We start from the raw sequence: 23,797 nt of genomic DNA, 5'->3' as shown, positions 1-23,797 counted from the left end.
CTGTTTTTGGAAGAGAATTATGGCAACCCTCTCCCAAACACACTGCAGAACTAATCCCTTGCATTGAGCCAAGGCAGTTAAAGCGGTCTGAAGGTGGGCTATTTCTTGAGTGCAGCTGGATCAAGGAGGCAGGCGGGGCTGGAAGGGAAGGAAGGGCCTCCTCCTGGCCTTGGCTGGGAGGAGCAGGAAGGCAAGGCAAGGCCGGGGAGTGAGGCCTTCCCACCCTGGGAGCCCGCCCATAATAACGGCCAAGGAAGAGAGAGGCAGAGGAGGGGGACTGGTGCGTACTGTTTCCTCACAGAGTGGCCCTGAGTGGGAGAGTGGGCCTTTATGGCCCCAAGGAGCTGAGGGTGGGTTTGGGGGCAGCCAAAGTGGGGGAGCAGGGTGGCCACAGGGGGGACTGGAGAGGGCTCCTCTGCCCTTGAGGAGAGCCCCCACCCTCAAAAGCCATCCTTCCCAACCCTCTTCAGGAACACACCCAGGGTATTAGAGGCAATGCTTGAGGCAACATTTCTTAAAGAGATGAAGTCCTCCAGGTGTTATGATCAGACTGCAAGGCCTAGCTGCTCTAGTCAGCATGGTCAGTGGCAGCAAGGGATGGTGCTGGGATTGGTGGGGTGTGTGGCTGTCTGTCTATCTATCTATCTATCTATCTAAATTTAATAGGCATGAGAAGATTATTGAAAGCTTTTGGGGAAGTATGTAACAAAAACAACTCTTGTGTGAGCTATAGAAAAACAAAGGGTTTGGCAAACACCCATCCAAAGAGAGATGGGTACTGAATGAGTTCCACCCAGAAACAGGTCAAGCAGTTTCATTACTCAGGGGTTTGCTTCTCCCAGAATGGCTCATGCAATAGCCACTTGGCAGCTGTAAATCTGAAGGCACAAGGATCTATTCAAACTGTCTTGAAATTAGCTAGAGTTAAAGGTGGAAATGCATAGATTACATGTGGAGCAGGAGTATGGGGAAACATTAAGACTAATAAATTAGAGGTCTTACAAAATAATTTTTAAGAGCAATATTGAGCCTTTCACCAGGAGCACCAGTCAGATATATGCAAGCAGAAGCTGGAATAATGCCAATATCTTACTTCCCCTTAGATACATCATATGGCCAAATTGTTCCTATCCTAATAAGAGTTAGAAGAGACCCCAAATCCACCCCAAATCTGCCATGCAGGAACTCACAATCAAAGCACCCCCAACAGATGGCCACCCAGCATCTGTTTAAAAAACTCCTAAGAAGGAGACTCCACTACTCTCTGAAGGAGTGTATTTCACTGTCAAGCAGCTCTTACTCTCAAGAGCTTCCTCCTAATGTTGAGGTGGAATCCCTTTTCCTTTATGTAGAGAGGTCTTGTAGCCCCTTTGAGGCTTGCTGAAAGAAAGAAATTGGGAGCATGAGCTTTCCTAGACTTCAGTCTACTTCCTCAGTCTACTGTTGTCTGCTGCTTCTGAGGAAGTAGACTGAAGTCTAGGAAAGCTCATGCTGCCAATTTCTTTCAGTGAGTTTCAAAAGTGCTACAAGAGCTCTCTGTGTACTGATTCTAGAGACTAAAATGGCTATGTCGTTGAATTCTACCCCTTTTCTTGTAGCTTGCATTCATTGCTCCAGGTCCTATTCTGTAGGACTGTTATACTCCAGTGGGAGCACATTAGTCCAGTTTCCTTGATGGTGAACCTATGTATCTCAGCATCCTTGGCTGAGAATCATAGTATTTATAGAATAATAGAATCATACCTCAAGGGCCATCCAGTCCAACCCCCTGCCATGCAGGAATTCACAATCAAAGCATCCCTGACAGATGGCCATTCAGCTTCTGTTTAAAAAACTCCAAAGAAGGAGGTTCTACCACTCCTGGGCAATATATTCCACCGTTGAACACTTCTTGCCATCTTCCTAATGTTGATAGTGTGGTACAGTGTTTGGAGCATTGGATTTTGACTCTGAAGACCAGGGTTTGAATCCCTGCTTAGCTATGGAACCCCACTGGTTTTCCTTGGGCAAGACACACACTCTCAGCCTCAGAGGATGACAATGGCAAACCACCTCCTGAACAGATCTTGCCAAGAAAACCCCATGATAGTGTGCTGTGGAGTGTTGGAGTATGACTCTGGGGTCCAGGGTTGGAATCCCTGCTTAGTTGCAAACACGTTCAAAGCCAAACGCTTGGTTATAAAAGGCAATACTTGTCATCTGGTCATATACACTGGTGCCTCGGGTTACGAAATTAATTCGTTCCGCCATTCCTTTCGTAACCCGAAAATTTCGTAACCCGGAAAGCCTATAGCTGCACTTTGCAGGATTTGAATTTCGTGCCGAAATGAATTTCGTAACCCGAAAAATATTTCGTAACCCGAAACAGTTTTTGCCAATCCAACTTTTTCGTATCCCGGAAATTTCGTAACCCGATCATTTCGTATCCCGAGGCACCAGTGTATTCTGGGTAACTTAAGATGGCCACATGAAAAGAGGTTAGGGCTGCTGTACTTTAATATTTGTGTGGAAGAGGAAATTTAAGTCAGAACATGGTTGTATGTCAGGCTATACCTGCTGAAATTCCTCGTTTCATGTACCTGTTAAAGGTATTGGATTCCCATCTTTAATCTGGTCATCCTGTCCAGTTACTGGAAATTTCTTGGGTGATTTCATGAGTAAAACTGCACTTCAGTTAAAATATGTATCACCCAATCTCCCCCACTCTCATTTGTACAGTCTGATCTTATGCACGCTCTAGAGAGAGAGAGAGAGCGCATACATATACTGTATAGTATACATATACAGTTGGCCCTCCGTTATAGCGGGGGATCCGTTCTGGGGGAAAAAAACGGGAAAACAGAGGCTCGGACATATTCAACCCCATATATATAACTGTCATCATAAAATATTTAGCACTTTTAATCTTCAGGTAACTGGAATTCCCTGTACCAAATTCTTCCATAACCCTGAAAACTGAGCATAATATACCTTTATAGTGTGTGTGTGTGTGTGTATATATATATGTGTGTGTGTGTATACACACACACACGATATAAAGGTATATTATACTGTAGTATAATCTTTCATGTGCTTTGAAATTTTAAGAGGAAAGGTTTAATTGTTTTTGCAGTGTTTTTAAAATTCTGTTTAAAACATCTTAATCCTATTCACAGGATGGCCTAAATACTGTACCCTAAAGGCACCAGATACCTTTTGATCTTGAAAGCTAACCAGGGTCAGTTCTGGTTTGTACTTGGATGAGAATGCCAGTGAATACCACCAGGTGACGAAGGCTATATTTCAGAGGAAGGAACTGGCAAAACCACTTCGGAATGTTCCTTGCCTGAGCCATTGTGGCAACCAGGTTTGAATCCCCGCTTACATGGAAACCCACTGGGTGACCTCGAACAAGTCATACTCTCTCAGCCTCAGAGGAAGGCAATAACAAACTTCCTCTGAACAAATCTTGCCAAGAAAACCCAGTGATGGGGTCACCATAAGTCAGAAATGACGAATGTACACAACAACAACAACAACAACAACAAAATCTAATGAAATGAATGGGGTTGCTGGACGTTGACAGGCGGCTTGAAGGCATGCACACACACATGGCCAAGCTGGGATTCAAACCCTGGTGTCCAGAGTCATAATCCAATGCTCAAACCACTACACCACACTGTCCTGTACAAATGCGATAAAACTGTTCATTAGTTTGTACTCAGTTTCAGTATCTTTATCTTGTTATTTATATAATAATAATAATAATAATAATAATAATAATAATAATAATAGGATTTATTTATATACCCCCAATCACTGGGAATACAAAAGAGGGGAAAATAGACAGTTCCCTGCCCTAAGGCTTACAATCTAAAAAGACACGACACAAAAGGAGAAGGGAATGGTGAGGGGGGAGGGGATCAGGTCCAGCATTCTTCTCTCCCTCTGAGGCCTGGACCAAGGCAGATGGACCAGAGGGAGGGCTCTTCTTCAGGCTAGCCCTGATGGAGCTGGGCCAGCCTATTCTCTCCCTCAAAGGCTGAAGGATGACAGATATGGAGGGAGGGCGCTCTATCTTCAGGCTGGCCCTGATGGAGCTGGGCCAGCCTATTCTCTCCCTCACAGGCCAGAAGATGACAGATATGGAGGGAGGGCGCTTTATCTTCAGGCTGGCCCTGATGGAGCTGGGCCAGCCTGTTCTCTCCCTCACAGGCCAAAAGATGACAGTTATGGAGGGAGGGTGCTCTATCTTCAGGCTGGCCCTGATGGAGCTGAACCAGCCTATTCTCTCCCTCACAATATGTGTTTTTAAAAATAATACAAAAATTATTTATTTATTTAGCCTGCAAAACAAAAAAACCCTTCAAAAAACTGCAAAAGTACTCTACTCTTGTTATCCTTGAATGGATTCTGGTCAATGATGTTAGTTTAGATATAAGACACAGCTTTAATACTTTCTTGTCGGTTTGATTTTCAGAGTTCCCAAGATTGTTGGTTGCCAAGACAGGCTGCATCAGGATCTGTGGTAGTGAATTTTTCTTCAGAAAGAATGTCCAGTGATTCTTGGAGCAGAGAGGAGGTAGGCAGCAGAACTTTCCCCCTCAGTTCAGCTGTGTTAGAAGCTTCTCCAGTGAATCCCTTAGGTTTTCTTATATTGCTTTAATATAGGCTGGATAACAGTTATTCCTGTTAAAGAGGTGAGAGGTGGGGAGCTCTTTTGGACAATAATAAAGTATGCTTTTTTTGTCCCCCTCCTTCTTTGTCTTCTCTTTCCTCTCCTGCACTGTTTTATTCTGTCCAGTCTTTCTTCTCATTTGACTTCACTTTGTTGTATAGAATATGTGGGCTGCATCCACATTGCAGAAATAATCTGGTTTGACACGGTTTTAACTGCCATGGCTCAATACTATGGAATTCTGAAAATGGTAGTTTGGTGTGACACCATTCAGTAAACAATTAAAAAGAATTTCAGGAGTTCCATGTAGAAATACTGTATGATAAAGAAATTCATTTAGTTTTTTCCCATTTTCTTCCAACTGTAGCAAGAAGAATGGGAAAACGTAAATAAGTTATTACGACATCATGGCTTAAGAACTTTGGTACCAGGTAAGCAAGTTTTTTAAAAAATGAAACTATGTTGGCCATCAGTTGAATTGTGCCCTTCTGCAATCATGTGACTCATTTCTGCTCATCTAGAATTTGCCTAAGAATACTATTACTAGATTACTTAGAATAATCTCTATTACTCTCTATAATACTATCTGTATTATAGAAAATTGGCTTAAGTATGATGCAGTATAATAATTGCCATATAGTAAATCTGAAAGGGAATCAGCATGGTGTTGTGGACTGAGTGAGACCAGAATTCGAATCCCTGCTCAACCATGAACCCCACTGGGTGATTTTTGACAAGTCACACTCCCTCATCCTCAGACAATGACTGCCCTCTCTGAACAAACATCATAAGTCAGTAATGGCATGAAGACACACAGCAACAGATGATCTTCAAAGGACATTGTCAGCTGGTTCCAACAAGTACGAACTGAGATAAAGGAATACAGTGCTTTCTTGTTCAGACCATCTGGTCTGGTGATGTTTCTAAGCTCATTGTTCTACAGGCTACTCAGACATTATGTGATTTTCTCCACTCAGCAACCTGCTTTGTGAAATGTTATAATCTATAACTCATTTAATGGATATCTTAGGAATTTCCTTTTTAAATTTTACAGATAAGATTGTTATGGACAGACAATGTTCACAAGCAATACGGTATGCATTGAAAACATTAGTGGAAGAAACAGAGCGTCAACGGAAAATTGTTCGTGGTTTGATAGAAGACAATCGCCAGCTGAGGTAAGACAGTTTTAGGCATTTTTCTGGGGCACTTCATTAATGAGATAAGTAGAATTCTGATCCAAAGAAGAGGGTACATTTGTCCCTATGCAGATTCCTACCCTTTTGCCATGTTTCCATTTTATGATTTTATATTTATAGTAGTTTTTAAATTAGAAGAAGGCATCTAATTCCCTCTACAGGTGTTGGACTGCAAGTCGCTTCAGCATCTCATCAGTAAAGCCTATGGTCAGGGGTGATGAAGATTGTAGTCCTAAACATATGGGGGCATAAAATTGCCCATAATTGCTTTTATATAACTACTGTACATTGTGTAAAATCTGATGCTATTCTGAAATGCCAAGCCTTGTCTGTGACCACTGCACTTTGTTTATGTTCTAATCTAAAGTTCTTTTGCTTTCCCTCTCTGCTATGGCATTTTGAAAGCTCCTCCACATCCTCTTTTCACCTACTAGTTATACTAGTTTTAGGAGGTTAAATAAAAAGGCAAAATTAGTTCACATATCCTGGCCCTTCACTGGGAAAGGAATGTAACTTTGGCTTATTTTGCATTCAGCTTCCCTGAATGCAACAGGTTCTAATTGATATTTTGCTCTAGCTCATTCACCTATAGCTATTTAGGAACAATAGCAAGACTAGACAGGGAGATCAGCAGGAGACTTTGCCTGTACAAAGCACTCATGTGGTCACCTAAAATTGAGATTTCTCCAATACTTTAATTCATATCTATTTCACTGTGTTTTATAGTGCTTACTGGGGATTTGTTTTTTAAACATTAGAGATGAATTGCGCTTGGAGCGAAGTCGGACTTCTCGGCAAGAACAACGAGCCAATGATCTGGATATCATTTTGGGAAATATCAAACACAAAATACGTCAGCTGGAAGATGAGTCTATAGCTAATGCATCCCAGCAGCACAACCAAGTCAGAGAGCTTCAGAAAGATCAGCAAACTACTCAGGTAGCTTTGTTCATTGTAACTTTGAGGATCTGGCATTGACAGGATATTTATTTTTGTTTCAGTTTTTTTTTAAATTAAGTGATTGGGGAAGCTTTATCACAAGGCTCGGAGAGCTGATTCTCTCAGGCAGCAGACTGCTGGAGTGGCAAACTCACCTCTCCGTCCCTCCCTAGAAGGGTGCTTGCTGCTCTGGAAAGCTACTGCTACCAGTAGCAATGCAGAGCTGCTTTCTTTTGATTAACCCCCTCCCCCCCAACACACACTTTCATGCTGCAGCATAGGGTAGAGGTGCAGCCACTCACCCAACACTACCATGTGCCCACCAAAGATGGAACCCATTCTAGTGGAGGCAGTGGTAACAAAAGCAGAAGTGCTCCTGCATCCTCCAGTGCAATAGGATTGTGTCAGGTAGTTCTGAAAGGAGTCACACTCCTCCTGAAAGACTGTGTTCACAGTTTGGGAGTGCTTCTGGATCCGTCAGCTCAGAAAGATGCGACAGTCAGGAGTGCCTGTTATCAGCTTTGGCTGATACGACACCTCTCCCTAGAAGCAGAGGACCTAAAGATGGTAGTGCATGTGCTGGTAACCTCAAGACTGGACTTCTGCCATGTGCTATACATTGGGCTATCTTTGTACCAAGTTCGGAAACTCCAACTGATTCAGAATTTGGGAGCCAGACTAATTACGAGTACGTCCAGGAGTTACATTACACCAGTCTTAAAAGCTATCCACTGGCCTCCTATTAGTTTCTGGGCAAAGTACAAAGTGTTGGTTATTACCTTTAAAAGCATGCATGATTTGAGACCTGGTTACCTACAGGATCACCTTCTCCTGTACAATCTGCCCTGTACACGCTGGTCCCCTGGGAAATGTTTGCTCCAACTGGCCAGGACTAGACTGGGAGCAATTTGCCAGACAACTTTTTTGTCTGCTGCCCCCAGACTGTGGAATGACCTGCCAGAAGAGATATGACAGCTGAAAACACTGACTTCTTTTAAAATGGCATTAAAGGCATAGCCCTTCCAGCAGATCTATCCAACCAATTTTAAATCACAACTTTTTAACTTTGCATACGAACTCTTATAAGTGTATTTTAATTATTTTATAGTATTGTATTTTAACTGTGGGTTTATGTGTTCTTAATTTTATTTTGTATTTTAACATGCTGTACCCTGCCTCAAGCCTTGAGGAGAGGTGGAAAAGAAATAATAATAATAATAATAATAATAATAATAATAATAATAATAATTATTATTATTATTATTATTATTATTATTTACGGGAGTAGAAAGGCAGGTCACCCCAGGAAGAGGAGGTGGCTTCATCCTTCACTGGAGGCCCGTTCTACATAATACTTGTTACTTCTTGTATTTCTGGTTCTCACTACCCTTTTGGAGCTAGGCATTGAAAGAATAGCTGGCTCTGTGTAGAACTCACCAAGACAGGGAGGCATAAAGCCTGCTCCTTAATTGATGGCATATGTGGATGCCACAAAATGAGTCAGCACTTTTTCCTCTCTCCCGCCTCCTTATCCTGTGGTATCAATGTGGACCTCCTTTAGTGCTTCCTTTATTGCTGTCTCCTTTGGCAAGAAGGGACTTTCTCAAGAGAATTTGCAGTGAGTGTGGGCAGTTGACTGTCTTTGCTGCCACATGGGAGTGAAACTCTGGGAAGCAACGCTTTGCTTCACACTTCAGGGAGCATGAAAACTCACACTGAGATTGTGGTAGAACTGATACCATGATGGAGTTATGACTGACTATTTTGACTTTATGATACACTTTAAATATCCCTCCAATAAAAATACATAAAAATTAAATAAGTAATCTCTTCCTAGAAAGTTGGAGAGGTCTTCAAAATTAATAAATTCATTGTCATCTACCATTAGTTCTCTTCCCAGAATTATCCTGTGTCTGTGATTCTCTTCCGTTCTTTCTGCATGTAGGTAAAGTACAACCAGCAGTCTGAGAAGTTGCGAGAACAAGAAGATACTATTGCCCGTTTGGAGAAGGAGCTTTCTAGGGTTGGCACCGAGGAGCAGCAACGTCTTGCTACGCAGAAAAAAATGTTTCGGCAGTTTTGCAAGCAAGCGCCAAGAACTTGTTTGGATCAACAGTGAGTAATTGTGTACATGTACAGTTTGATAGTTTTTGTAATGCTGAGGAGATTAATTTTTGTGGAAAGCTCAAATTTTGCAGTTTTAATATTTCTGATTACAGCCAGTCCTTCATGTCTATGGATTCAATTATCCACAGCTTGAAAATATTCAAAAAACATATAAATTCCGAAATGTTACTATTTTATATAAGGGACACCATGCCATTGTAATAATGGGACTTAAACATCCATGGATTTTGGTATCCATGAGGGGACCTCGAACCAAACCCCAGTGGATACCAAAGGTCTACTGTATTATGTTAAGAATGGAGGAGGTGAATTACAGGCTGTTCAGGGACATGTTATGTATTGTGTTGGAACCACTTTAACAATAGCCGTGTAGTTGCTACCACTTCCCTCATTTTATGATGATTTTGTAGCTGTCTCTTTTAGGAGAATAGGGTCAGCTGGGCTGAGGATTCCACATGCTGTTTAGAGGTTCTGAAATTCTTCTCCCACTTTCCAAATTCATCCTCCTTTCCACCTTGCCAGCAAAAGCCCAGGAAAACTTAGACTAGATCAGAAACTCAATAATATTGGAGAAGTCTTCCAAACTTTCATCCTTTTCCTGTCTTTCTAGGATTTGTTGCCTAATTGATTATTATGAGTCTCAGATTGACCAAATCAGAAAAGAACTAAGGTAAGAAAAGTCATGGATATAAATAAAGTTATGCTGTATTGGTTATGTAGAATGTTTGAATAGATTCAAGGCATTAGTAAGATATGAAAGTCTTTAACATGTTCTTGTCCAAGGGTTTTTGTTGTTGCTATTTGCCATCAAGTTGATTAACCTATGTGACCCTATGAATGAGAGACCTCCAATAGTCCTAGTCATGAACTGCCTTGCTCAGATCTTACAAACTCAGGGTTCTGGCTTGAATTAATGCCCCTGTAGTGCAGTCTGCCTCTTTGCCTACTGCCACTTTAGCAAACATTGTATTCTGTAATTATCAGTCACGTTGTCGTGTGATATGTCTAAAATATAACAGCCTCAGTTTAGGTTGTTCTAGTGATAATTCAGGATTGCTTTGCTCTAAAACCCATTTATTTGTTGTCTTACCAGTCCATATTGCCCAGAGAACTCTCTTGCAGCACCACATTTCAAATGCATTGATCATCTTCCTGTCATGTTTCTTCACTGTCCAGTTTTTCCACCCCTTTATAGAAATTGGAAATACTGTGGCCTGGATGATTCTGTCTTTGGTAGTTAATGATATGTCTTTACACTTGAGCATCTTATCTAACTCCTTCATGGTTGCCTTTCCAGTACTTCTGGTTGCCTTTCCAATTCTTCCTTGTTCTCCTGATTTCTTGTCTACAGTCTCCTTTTTGGTTAAGGACTGAGTCAAGCTATAGGAAATCTCATTTTTTAAATTTCTTTTTAACTCAGTGTAAAGATATGTACGCCATCTGTTCCAAGTCTTTGCTTTTTTCTGCTAGTATTATAGTGTCATCTGGCTATCTTAAAACTTTTGATATTCCTTTCCTGAGTTTTCACACCTGTTCCTTCTTGAATCTAATCCTGCTTTCCATAAGATATATTCTGCATATAAATTAAGCAGAATGATAAAACACAGCCTTGTCTGCTCCTGCTCTGCCAATGGGATTGAAGGTTGAAGGGTAGTGGTGTAGAATAGATTGATAAAAATTCAATGACTACTTTCCGTCCTCTCATGTTTCATAGCTTTTTACTTTTTCACTTTGTTTCTTTCACAGGAAATATAAGAGAGACTGCAATCATACACAAGGAGGAGGAGGAGAGGAAAAAGAAGAGGAATTCCTGAAGAACATAGATGCCACAGCAAATTACAAAGCTTTGCTTATGGTAAGGCATATACTCATAAATGTGAATGTGGAAACTGCCCAATTTATAGAGATAAAACCAAACACTTTCGCTTGGTGAGTTATTTTTCTTTCATTCATGTAGGGAACATTCTGGAGACAAGGGGCATGAATCCTCCCTTCCTGGTGCTTGTTCTCGGGCTTCTTCATACCTGCTGATAAATACTTTAGTGGGAATAATAATAATGATGATGATGATGATGATAACAACAATGGAGGGAAGGCACATAACCTCGCTGTTTTCTTTTATCCCTGCCAGAAGAGAAAAACAGTCATGACTAGTTGTTATGTGCTATCAACACATTACTTTGCTATGCCGACTAATTCTCAGCTTCTAATGCAAAGAGATCTTGCATTACCTTTGACACTGAGATAAAGAAGTTGGAAGTATAAGCTTTTGTGTTATTTATTTTATTATCAATTTATTTCATTTATTCCACCTTTCTCCCTGGAGGGACCCAAGGCGGCTCATAGACAAAACATTTAAAACTTCAGTAAAATTCAAAACAATTAAAAACATCTACACACAATATAAAATCACATTAAAATATACAAACGTTTAAAACATAACTAAAACCCCATCTGCTCCATAAAAAACCACCCTGCTGTGCATTATATACCAATGCATAGATTGCTCAGACTCACAAGTCAGGAGACATCAAACTCCTGGAATTACAACAAATTTTCCTCAAGCTATAGTACTACTCACTATGTGAAGTAAAAAACCAAATCAATACAGCAAGACTTGAACCCAGAACTAATCTAATACAGAACAAACTGAAGACAAGAAATGGCAGAACCCACTAGTGCCCACATACAGCTTCCAACTGAGACCGCTCAGATATATCATCAATGAACTACAGCCCATTCTGGTCATAATGTAGCACTTTCAAGGGATCTTGGTGACAGGCCATTACTTGCCTACAGATAATCTCGCAATCTCAAACAGTTACTTACCTACAGGAAGACATACATACAACACAGATAAGGAGAACTTGCCACAAACCCAGATGCCAACTCTGCCCCACATCTACTCAGGAACTAATAATTTCACTCACAATATTAGAGGGACTTTCACTTGCTCATCCTCTAATGTGATATATGCCATCCTCTGTCAACAATACCCTTCAGCACTCTACATTGGGTAAACAGGCTAGTCCTCTGCGCCAGAGGATAAATGGACATGAATCAGAGATACAAATAGGAATACACAAAAACAAGTTGCAGAACACTTCAGTCTTCTTGGGCATTCCATCTTGGACCTCAGAACAATGGTCCTTGAACATAAAAACTACAAAGGTTGGTAAAAGAAACAGAAAAATTAGAATATATCCACAAACTTCAGTCCATCAGCAATGGTTTCTTGGTATACATATACATACTACAACACTAGTTAACACTCCAGCCACATCTCTCTTGGCCAGTTTGTCATATCTCTTTCTGGTTCCTAGCCAGCATCACACTACATTCCAAAAACTCCCTCCACCATTCATACGATTATTGACTCACTTTGGATTTAGGCAACATCTTCTTGCCTTAGTCCCTAAATGACCATTGTTACAACTGAACTTGTCACCTTACCACCATGCCTCAAGTTTTGCAATTCTGTTGCTATTTGCACATACAACCTGCTCATTCATAGCTGTAAAGCTCTGTTCCTGGGTACTTCACTCCATGTATCTGATGATGTAGACTTAAGTTAACAAAAGCTTATGCCACCAACTTATTTCTTTCTCTCATTTAGTCTCAAAGGCGCTGAAAGAACTCTTTGCATACTGACGAAGACTAACATGGCTATGTCTTTGAATTCTATCACTTTTTAATATTCTTTTTACTGGCTCCTCATCCTCACTCAATCTAACTCCCTCAGTATGCTTTACTTAATTTTACTTGCTCTTCCTCTAATCTGGACATTATGGTTTTTAAAAGTCTAAAACACTGCTTTCTTCCCCCCCCTTTCTCTAAAGAAGCTTCTTTCTCAACATTCTGGAGGCCCGATGCCCTTGCCACAATAGAGCCAAGGCAGATACCATGCAGGTTATCCATAACTGAACCTTCTGACATTTTTTTTTAAAAAACTAAATTTAATTTTTTGAAAGCAACTATGGGTAAAACAAAGAAGGAAATGCTCCATTTTTGAGGGGAGGGGCAAAGCTGCAGGGGCAGAATTTTTAAGCGTTTCTGATATGCCATTTTCTTTATAAGAATCTCTCGCTCCCTGCCACCCACCCACTTCAACATAGACCTGTGGTAAATGTATGAGCGTTTGTGTTGTCACTTCTGTTTGGGGTGTGGACTGTGTTTGATGCATGGGCTGAGTGGGTTATTTTCATCAGGTGGATATTATGTGCATAGTGTGAAGCATTCTCCCATCTTTGACTATGTGTGCTCATCTGTTTAATGTTTAACATCAAATAATTACAATCTTGTTTTATAGAATATTGTGAAAGTAGTGAGCTATGTGAATTTGCATTGCTAGGATTTTCATCTTAAGAGGTCACCAGTAGATTCCCTGGGTGAATCTTGGAGCAAATAATTGTTTTCAACACTTATTTCCTCATTTTGATAAAGCATGTGTACTAATGACCTGCTTCATCAATTTGCTGTGAGGACAAATGAAATAAGGTTACTGACATTAATTCTGTCTGTGTGTGTATGACTGTGTTTTTATAATAAAGTTTTTAAAGTCTTTTCAGACTCAGATAATTGAGACAAAAGCCCGAAATGAGCAGCTGTTACGTGAAAACATAAACGTCAAGAAAGAGATGGAGATCAGGTGAGTGATAGAGCTATTTTTGTAGTTTTGATTCTTAAATGTACAAAAACATGTAACATCAAGTCGTCTTTTACAAGTACCCGTAAATATCTGAAATATATAACTGTAACCATAGATGCATAGCTGATATCCTTCACTAATAGTAGCATAATAGCCACTCTATATTAAATATTTTCTTCCCTATATAGACCAACTGCGCAGGAGTTAAAATTTTATAAACACCAAGTGAAGAAGCTGGAGAAAACATTGAAGAACATCAGGTATTTAATTTTAATCGAATATGAGTGCTAGAACTCTGTTTTTAAGATTAATAAGTTAGGGGCAGCTCAGCAATATGTTCTTTCTGCAGTCAGGCAGGGTTTTTAAAAAAATAGCAAGAAAACAAGTGAACTTGTGATGATGGGACACTGCAAAGCCTTGCAGAAGAATAGGAACAATGGTACCATAGGATGTCTGAATATTGTCCCCAGATATTGTGGAAATCTTCATAGCTGATGCCTCCTCAAAGATATGTGCAACATGACCAAAAAGGGATCTGAAGTTGAAGAGAATTCTGGGACTCTTTACCAGCCTCAGAAACAGTCTTTTTACTTCTTAATCTTTTTGATTTTTGCTCTAAAGGTCACATGAGAAGAATGAAGAAGAGAACACCAAAGAAAACAGAGAACATAAAATCAATCCAGGGGGAGACCAACTGCAGGAGGTTTCCAGAAAATACTTGCAGGTAGGTAGGATGCTCTTTCAGAAGGTCTACATTAAAATCTAAAAGGGAAGCTTGGAGTTCATCCATCATGTGGAGCTGTGGCTGCTCTACAGTTGGAAGCAAAATCTTCCCATTTCAATACAGGCACAAGAGACTACTTTGAGAAGGGGATCAACATGAATCTGGGGTTTGCTGCAGCATGGTCGTTTAGCAGAAACTGTGTTGTTGTTGTTATACTGGGTCTTTTATTAAAATAGGCTGTCAGCATGCACTCATGAGTGAAGTTTATTGTGTGTTACCCTAAAGACCAAGCTCATGTTGAGTATTGCCTCTTATAATAGACAGAATAAACATATACAGCATGCAAAATGTGTTTTCAAACTGTGCAGTACTGGTACTAATTTCTAGTACTATAGTTTTGAGAAACCTTAGTTGCCCAAAATCTATGGAGCATTTCTCTTGCTGCACATCCAGAAAATATGGTGTGACCAAACTGATTCTGTTGCAAAATTATTGAATAAGAAATGCAAAGATGTCATAAAACAGAATGCAGAAGTGACTGTTCTAAAATTTTACAATACAAAGTAATAGCTGTTGATCATTAGTAGGGACAGATTGTGCGAATTAGAAAATAAAAGTTCAGATTAGAGTTAACACCCAACCATGGACTTGTAGTACCTGACTTACTTGTGTATTTCCTTCTGATGTGGACATTGATTTCCCATCTCGATTTCTAATTTAAACCATCGTTGTGTGTTATACTGGACAAACTGGATTTGCAGAAACTAAGATTGCCTCTTTAATTCAAACTGTGTCTCAGACATTTCACGCTAAACTGTAATTTGGTGTTCACTCTTTACTGGGAGAATGGTAAATGATGATGAAATGAGAGCACACTGTACAAGGACCACCCTCTGTACAGGGTTCACTTCTTACAGGGTTCACAAACCATGAGCTGATGCTGTGTATGAATTCACCTATTGTGTTAATTTCTCTACCAACCAGTGTATTTGCAATTCCATGGTTAGAATGCTTTCTAACTGTAGAACTACAAATACATTGGTCAGTGCAGATTTGCAGCACAGTCCTCTGCATATTTACTTGGTATGAAGTAAGTGTTCAAGATTGTAGTTTTAGTCTTGTTTCCTTAGTAACAATTGACACAGGAGAAAAAAATGAAAGAAAAATGCATCTGGAAAGAGAAGTTGATGGGTAGGGACAGATGCATTGTAAATGAAACTCCATAGTAGCCTTTCTCAGAGCACAGTTTGGAGGGGGGAAAAGTTCACCACTTTTAAGTGTTATGATTTCATTGAATGAGGTTTTAAGCATTTGCTCAGTTGGCCACTGAAATCCAGTGAGTCAGATCTACCTTGATTGTGCACACTATTACAAACCCAGGGGCCCCAGCAGACAGTGTTTGTGTGTAAAACATTTTAAAGAAACTGATAGCTTATCTAAAGTGAGAAACAAATATTTTGTAGCTGGTGCTGTGTAATTTTTAGTATCAGGAGAAAAGGTGTGTAAGAGTCCCTTGAGACTCAGATTCAGTGGCTCCTAATGCCTATGTAAGCATACATAGGATTGGGCCCTCTGTCTCTTAGATATGAGTAATAAAGTCTGCAAAAAATGAGTATCTTTCTGATACTTTCTGAAGTTAACAGTGTGTCTTTTTTGGCCAATATTTCATGTTAAAGGTGCTGGCCAGCATTGACTCAATTATTAGAAGCCCAAGAAGAGCTCCCTTGGTAATGCATATGCAGAGGAAAGGGCTACCACGAAGCTGTACCACAGAGAATGAACAGGAATGTGGATTTGAACATCTTCCTCTCACAGTAGAAATGTGGGCTGACCAGCTAATGTCCCTGAAGGTACTACTGATTTTTGCTTTAATGCTTGCATTCCTTTAAACTTAGGGACCTATCCTCCCACTATAAAAATTGTGTACTTTTTAAAAAGTATTACTTTTTGCTTTGTGGAGTGGGTGTGCTTAGCATTCCACATTAAATTATTAAAAGCTGTACTATGCATTATGCAAAATAAGATGTGAAAAAAGTTGCATGCTTTTTCTAGGTAGTAAACTAGCACATCAGGGAAAAGGGCTGCCTTTATCCTTTCTCTCAGTAACTTTAGCTTACTTCTTGCGGGGGTATTTTTAAGCATTAACAATGAATAGCCTTACTTTAATCTGAAGTGATATAACCTTGAGTTCCATTATTTCTTTACCAACCTGCCCATTCATTGTGTTGAACAGCCTAAAGGGCAGAATCCAAACACCATATTGTAGTAATGTTGTTGTTGTTGTTGTTGTTGTTGTTGTTGTTGTTGTGTGCCTTCAGGTTGTTTCTGATTTATGGCAGCCCTATCATGGGATTTTCTTGGCAAGATTTGTTCAGAGGAGGAGTGCCATTACCTTCCTCTGAGGCTGAGGGCATGTGGTGTGCCCATCATGGCCAAGCTGGGAATCAAACCCTAGTCTCCAGTCTTAGTGCAGCATTCAAACCAGTATGTCATGCTGGCTCTCTTTATGCCAATCAAAACTGTGCAAAAATCTATGTGTGAGTTTATGATACTCAAAGTTGCTTCATCAAGCAAGGATGTTATTTTAAAAAGTATGCAGGGGAAGGAAGAGTTATACAGTCTTCATATTGTCTTCAGATGGTATAAGAGGGAAGGTCTGCAGGCTAACAAATTGTGACAATTTCATATGACAAAGGCAGTATGAGCAGACCAGTAAAAATGGGTTCTCACTTTAGAAATACAAAAGACCCATTTGAAACCTGCATCTAGTGTCTATCTGGTGCAAAGCTCATAAGCTCCTTTGTAGGAAGAGAGCAGAGAAGCAGAATGTCTGGGAAGCAAAAAGTGTCTTTGCCATAAGAAGTTGGGAAAGCTTATTATGGCCATTTTAGGAATAATATATATTGATGTCTACTTTATGATTTTGTAAAACAATCTGTTACATATAAAAATGGATATAATAATACAAACAGAAACCAAGTACACTCCAGCTGTTTCTTCTAGCTACTCATTCCCAAACAATAAAGGTAGGAAAAAATGTAAATTGAAGGCTTTCAAAGGTGCTGTAGAATGGAGTGTGAATGATGATGTGTTCAGCCCTCTCCCACCAGTGAGGCATGGTGCAAAAAACAATTGTGATAGGATGCCAGAGGTTTCCTACTGCTGCTTTTTCTACTGTACCTCACAATCTGTCCTGCTTCTAGGAGTGTGGTTACTGGTCGTGCAATATATTTAGAAAAAATATGCCCACATATCTACCAGCTCCCTTACTACTTGTGCCAATTTGTAAAATAATTAATTAATCTCCCACTTCATGGGACTAATTGTCTCAATTTGCAGACCAGTATACCTAGAATTTTTCTGCCTGTCACTCATTTGTCTTGTGAGGAGGAAGTACAGTCTCCTTATATGCACAATATTTAAGGCTGGCAAGCATGTTATGCAGTATTATCTGTAGTAGAGTCTGATATGCCATACTTTTGTGGGGAGTCTGACCCTTCCAAAGGCTAAACATAATCCTTAATTTTCATAATCAAATCTTTTTTCAGCTATTATTATTATTATTATTATTATTATTATTATTATTATTTTGTATCCTGCTCTTTTCCCAGAAAAAAAAGCATGTTTGAATCCATTAATATTAGCTTTGAAGTTCCTGGCACCATAATCTGATTCTTTGCTGGTTTATATTAAGAGGCCAGTTGTTTAAATTGTAATTTTTTATGTTCCTGTAGTTCTTCACATAAATCGGATACCACAGCTTTCCTTCCTGGGGCTAATCTAGTTGGTTTTCTAGTTGCATGTATATTCAGTGGACCTTTGGTATCTGCTGAGGTTTGGGTCTAGGATTCCCCGTGGATACCCAAATCCATGGATGCTCAAGTCCCATTATATACAATGGCATAGTCAAATGGTGTCCCTGATATAAAATGATTTGTTTTTTAGAATTTATTTTTTTAAAAAATATTTTCATGCCATGCATGGTTGAATCTGTGATTAAGGAATTGATTGGTACAGAAGGCTGACTGTTTATCCTTACACATACATGGAAGGAAGGAATAATGGAAGGTGTGTTCATGTGTATCTCTCTAGATAGCTGTAGGGGCAGCAGGGAAAGGATTTAACCCTTTTAAATCCAGGGATGGTATTCAGATTTTGAAAGGGTTTCTGGCCATATTCCAGTGGGGGACAGGCCAGGGTGAAAACCAAAAAGTTGTGATCAGATATACATCCTCCCAGTATGCGCTACTGCATCCCCTTTTGGGATACAGATCCACCCCAGTCTGCAATCTAAAGCTCCTGTTCCATCATGCTGCTTCTGCTGAAGCACCAAGACTGAATTTTTTTCTTCCCTGCATCTTGCATTTCTTACAAAATGGTTCCATAAGTTCTCACAGTCTTCCAAAACAGGGTTTGTGGCTGCGGTGGGAAGAAGAGAGACAACCCACCCACCCCTCGGCCAGGTGATGAAAACAGTTCTGTCAATGGATGTCTTGTTTTGGATTTAGGCCCTTGTGTTAAGAACCAATTACCTTTGAGCTCAGAATATTAAATATAAAATGGGAGTTATGCTGTCCTCTGACCATGATTTTTGTTCTTTCAAGAATTTACATAGCTCCCTTAAAAAGCTGCTTCTGCTGTTACTGCCTTGGCATACAGTAGCTGTGCTGGATAACAAGGAAGATGTTAGAGTTGAAGACCTTCAGCGGTTAGTTGATGAAATGACCGAAGAAGTAGAAAATGAGGACAAGGTATCTTTTTTTCCTTAAAATTCTGTTTTTTGTTCACACTTTTAGGCTGAAGCTTCTTTCTTTCTGTATGTTAGTATAAATCCCTGCATTTTAATCCAGGGCAAAATCTCAAATATTTATTTGTTTATTGAGATATACATAACGCATCATAATAATTTTGATACTGTAGATGACTTTGTTTGTGACATTGGTCATTGGTTTCAAAAGATGGCTTTAGAATCATAGAGTTGGAACAGATCCCAAGGGTCATCCAGTCCAACCCCCCTGCCATGCAGGAACTCACAATCAAAGCAGCCCTGACAGATGGCCATGCAGCTCCTGTTTAAAAACCTCAAAAGGAGGAGACTCCACTACTTTCCGAGGGAGTGTGTTCCAATGTTGAACAGCTCTTAATGTCAGGAAGTTCCTCCTAATGTTTAGTCGGAATCTCTTTTTCTTTTTTCTTTTCTCTTTTCTTTTTGTATTTTGCATCTGTTGTTCTGGATCCTATTCTCTGGAGCATTAGAAAACAAGTTTGCTCTATCCTCAATATGACAGCCCTTCAAATATTTAAACAGGGCTATGATATCACCTTTTTAGTTAAATTTGCCCCTGCTTTTTTAGTAAACCTATCCTGCTTAGTCTGCCTGTAAATCCTATCCCATGCAGTTTGCTGCTTATCACTGGGAGATTTCTAGTTTTTAGACTGATTTCATCCCTAGCCCTCCATTGTGATATTTAACTTAAGTTAAAAACTACAGTATAATCATCTCTTTCTCATCTCTGACATCTTACAGAAGAGTCATATGCCTTCCCAACACACCTTGTATGCAATTGTCTCTCATTTTCAAAAGCTGTTTGATGTGAATTCTTTGAATGGAATTTACCCTCGGATGAATGAAGTGTATACAAAACTTGGTGAGATGACCAATGCTATGAGAAACCTTCGTGTTCTCTTGGAATTAGGTATGAATTTTGTTGCTCTTTTCTATGTTCAAAACCAGCATGGGATAAATAGAAGGTGATAAGAATATTATTTCTGCTTTTTGAGGGGAGTGTACAATTGTGTTTGAAACAATGGAATGATACTTTATAACTTCAGAGCAAAACCTTTCACACCAACAAGCACTGTCACTTTCATTTCTCTTATTATAAGTTACAGCTATTAAATTCCAAACTGTCCTGTGATTAAGGGACAGAATAAGAAAATAAGATACTCAATAATGTATAAAATATCTTAGTTCAACATTGTATTTTATCTGAATTATCTCAATAGCCTTTTCAAAAAAATATTCCTATATCCAACAAGCATGGGTTTGGCAGAAGCACTTCTTAACAATTGGAATTCAGACCTGTATTTGTTTATTAACGCTCTTGATTGATTGATTTTAAAATGATTGATTTTAAAAGTTTGCAGAATGTATATCTTACATTTTCAGTACTAGTGCTATGTTTGTTTTAATATTTCCACCCTGCCACTATAAATTAGTCCATATTGTCTTGCAGAACAGAAACACTGTTCAAGGCTGGGTTTTTTTACATGGCAACTTAGATTGGGGGGAGAGGGAGGATGCTAGTTACCTGATACATTCAATAACTGTGGGCCTGCATAGATAGGCCAAAATAAAGCTGCTTTGGGTTACTTTGGAGGTATGCTGTTTAAATGACTAACACATCTTAAGAGTCCAGAAGCTGCATCAAAGGTACGCTCTAGTCCTTAGGACTGGAGCATGGTGTTGGTGCGGCTTCCAGCATCTTAGGATGCATGCATCATTTAAATAGCATACCTCCAAAGTTACCTGAAGCAGCTTCATTTTGGACTGTCTGTTCAGGCCCTATGTGATAGAATGGACTGACACTTCTTGATTATTTGGAACTATTTAACGCTACTATAATTCATGTGAATGTGTTTGCTATAGGGTCTGTTTTCCTAGTTTTTTATGTGTTTCTTTTAATCTAAAGGTATCTTTCCCTTGTTATTTTCAAGGTAGTTAAATTGATATGTACACTGAATGTGGCTGAAAAGAATATTGTCTAGGTTTTCATATACATTTGCCCCTCCTTTTTTACAGGAGATCTGTTCTGGACTCGCTTGTGGAAATGAAGCTTTGCTTATATTCAAGCCCCATTGGCTTGAATATAGGCACAGGCTTGCATGGATGCACTGAGGGCACACTCCCCATTCTTTCCCCTCCGTTTATCCCTTGCACATAAGCGAGGGATGTGAGTCTGAAGACCGTGAGAACAGAGGGAGGACTGTAGTGTCTTTCTTCTCATTGTGTTCTTTTATTCATTGTCTTTCAAAGTGTAATTTTCCCCCTTGGGTCCATATTAGACATTTTATTATTCATTCTGATAAACATTTTATCAGAAATGGAATCTTCAGAATCATCATTTCCATATGTTGCTTGGTTTGCATATTGATATTAGTGACCACTTAAATGTTCTGTTTATTTTCTGCATTGATAATGTCAGCCAGAGTGTTTGGCTAGAAGCTTCTGCTATAGAAAGTGATGTGGTGTTCTTCCAGATACCTCAACCCCACCCAGTGTCCTAGTGAATACTGTTGGAAAGCTCTGTAGTCTATTTAATGAGAATGTGATCTGGCAGGTAGAACAGCTGTTTGGGACACAAGACATCGAAAGGTATGTCAACTTACACACTTGTTAAACATTAACCCCTGAACAATCCATTGAAATTCCTATTATTGTTATTTTTATGAGCAAGTTCTTTTTTCCAAATACCTATGTTTTCTGTGTGGTCTTTGGTATAACTCATTAGCCCTAAATTAGTTAACAGTGTGATTTGCTACTTCTATCTCCACCTACCTCACCAGTTCCCTTACATCAGTTTTTAGACTGCAACCCCATTAGGGTATAGACTTCTCCTTATATTCTCCATAAAAGCGCCATCCATGTAAATAGGGCATCATAATTATTTGCAGTCTGAAAAACTTTTTTTAACCCCAAGAATGTATGTTGTGCATCCTATTCCAGTGTAATAGCAATTAGAAAAAAATTGGAAGCGGAAGAAGAGAAAGTAAAGCCAAGTTGGCTTTTTCATGCCCTGCTTTCTGTGGCAAGTATCCTTTGCTACCACAGGATGTATATAGTGAAGTCATGAAGCATAGTGTAGGTACAATCCATAGAAGATGTAAAGAGCAATTGCAAGAATATTGAGTTCTCTTAGATTGGAAAAGTATGTTCATTCTCTCAAGGTTTAAGATAAAGCACATTGCTGCTGAAGATACACTCTGAGATAGAAGTGCCCTTATTGTGCTAAAAACAGGTGTCTCACCTATAGAGAAGCACTTCTAATAAAGAACAGTGTTGAAGAGGTGGATGGAACAAACCTTCTGGCATTGGAGCTCACTGAGCGTGTTTTACAGAGGAGAATTGCTAGCCAATAAATGTATGCTTCAATTGATATTTTTCAGCATTATCTACAAGTTAGAAGAACATGACAACTTTTTCCCAGCCTTTCAAGCTCTTACTGAAGATTTGCTTCACATTCTAGGTGAGTTACTTCTACAATATATGCTGTTGTCAATGCATTCCAGCCCTGGAAAGTAGAGGGCCTACAAGCAAAGAGGCCCTCATAGCTAGGAGTGAAATTAGTTAATTTTACTATTTGTGTTCAAAGCGTTTTTTAGCCAGTTAACCTTACTACAAGTGGGGAAGAATGCACAGCATGTTCTGAGAAGCCCAGTTTTTTTAAAACTGGATTCTACTTAATGCTTTGCTAATATTAGCTCAGTACTCAGTTTCCTTTTTAATAATTCCCCCTTTTCAAAACAATTCTTAGCAATGTTCTGTGTAATGCTCCTGTCCTCATAGTAAGCCTCAGAAAAGGATCAGGTTGAAAGTGACTTCATTGTCACTCAAAAACATCTTGACAACTTATGTATGTGGCCACACTGTGTATTTATATTATCAGTTATTTAGTGAGCTAAAAAAGGTAGTAATGGTATATTGGTATATTTTCATTGTGTCTGTAAGACTTTGTGCTAGCAGTGAGATTCTGTTCTTCTCAGTCTAGCTATTAATTCTTTTAAATTGAGTGTATATAAATTGAAATTTAAGGGCCTAAATACCCTAAAGGCACTGACTTTGGAAGCTAAGCAGGATCAACTTTGGTTAGTACTTTGATGGGAGGCTTCCAACAAAGACCAAATGTTGTAGGCTATATTTCAGAGGAAGGAACTGGCAAAACCACATCTGAATATTCCTTGCCTAAAAAAGCTGTATAAAATTATTGGCATCATCATAAGGCACACACAGTTGGAATTCAATTTATGAATAGAGATATCTCTTCTCTAACCCTCCCTGGTTTGATTGGAAAACTAAAAGTAGCTGATACGTTTAGCCTGAAGGGCATAGGTTATATAAAATTATTTTTCTTTTTTCAGAAGTCAGAAATCTGACAGATATAGTACCTGCTGTGCAGAAGCTGAAATGGAAAGACCAATAATGTAAGCCATCTATAAAAGTCACAAAATATATCTACCTCTTATGTATATTGTTTAACTATTTTAATTAAAAACATTTTAACTCATTCTTGGATGTTTTTATAGTTGATGCTTCTGCATAATGAGCATCTTTGCTCTAAATTTTTTTTACCTTTGCAACATTATCGGTAATGATAATCAATTCAAGTCAAAGTTCTAAGCACACACAGTTCTATAACTCAATTTATTCATTATAAACTTTCATCACATCAATAGTTAAAATAAAAGTTTTAGAATTGTACATTCTTTCCCCCCCAAAAACCATA

The 23,797-nt window shown here is 39.2% G+C and overlaps 1 protein-coding gene across 3 annotated transcripts; it reads left to right on the top strand.

The window, feature by feature from the left end:
- The first annotated feature begins 206 nt into the window (after positions 1-206).
- CEP70 (centrosomal protein 70) lies at positions 207-23,578 on the top strand. Of its 3 annotated transcripts, none has more exons than XM_089520193.1 (17): positions 207-280; positions 4,460-4,561; positions 5,025-5,088; positions 5,712-5,835; positions 6,615-6,795; positions 8,741-8,910; positions 9,533-9,592; positions 10,669-10,777; positions 13,482-13,570; positions 13,759-13,830; positions 14,192-14,294; positions 15,971-16,144; positions 18,899-19,045; positions 19,822-19,990; positions 21,555-21,669; positions 22,461-22,540; positions 23,433-23,578. In XM_089520193.1, the coding sequence occupies exons 2-17, from the start codon at positions 4,532-4,534 to the stop codon at positions 23,492-23,494; spliced, it is 1,749 nt and encodes a 582-aa protein (XP_089376319.1). In that variant the 5' UTR covers positions 207-280; positions 4,460-4,531; the 3' UTR covers positions 23,495-23,578. The 3 variants fall into 3 exon arrangements, with proteins under 3 accessions (XP_089376319.1, XP_089376320.1, XP_089376318.1); XM_089520192.1 differs by lacking the exon at positions 207-280 and adding an exon at positions 557-580; XM_089520194.1 differs by lacking the exons at positions 207-280; positions 22,461-22,540; positions 23,433-23,578 and adding an exon at positions 556-580 and having other exon boundaries at positions 21,500-21,578.
- The last annotated feature ends 219 nt before the right edge of the window (positions 23,579-23,797 follow it).

The sequence above is a fragment of the Sceloporus occidentalis genome, unplaced genomic scaffold (genome assembly GCF_023333645.1).
Source record: "Sceloporus occidentalis isolate IW3139 unplaced genomic scaffold, rSceOcc1.0.p SCAF_4, whole genome shotgun sequence".
NCBI lineage: Eukaryota > Metazoa > Chordata > Lepidosauria > Squamata > Phrynosomatidae > Sceloporus > Sceloporus occidentalis.
Note: the sequence above shows the minus strand (reverse complement) of the source record. Positions and strands in the feature narration are given on the sequence as shown.

What these genes read in the sequence shown, in the direction of transcription:
- CEP70 (XM_089520192.1), top strand. An exon ending in GAAGACAATCGCCAGCTGAG is followed by an intron (nt 5,836 to 6,614) that starts GTAAGACAGTTT and finishes TTTAAACATTAG; the next exon opens with AGATGAATTGCGCTTGGAGC. An exon ending in CAAATCAGAAAAGAACTAAG is followed by an intron (nt 9,593 to 10,668) that starts GTAAGAAAAGTC and finishes TTTCTTTCACAG; the next exon opens with GAAATATAAGAGAGACTGCA.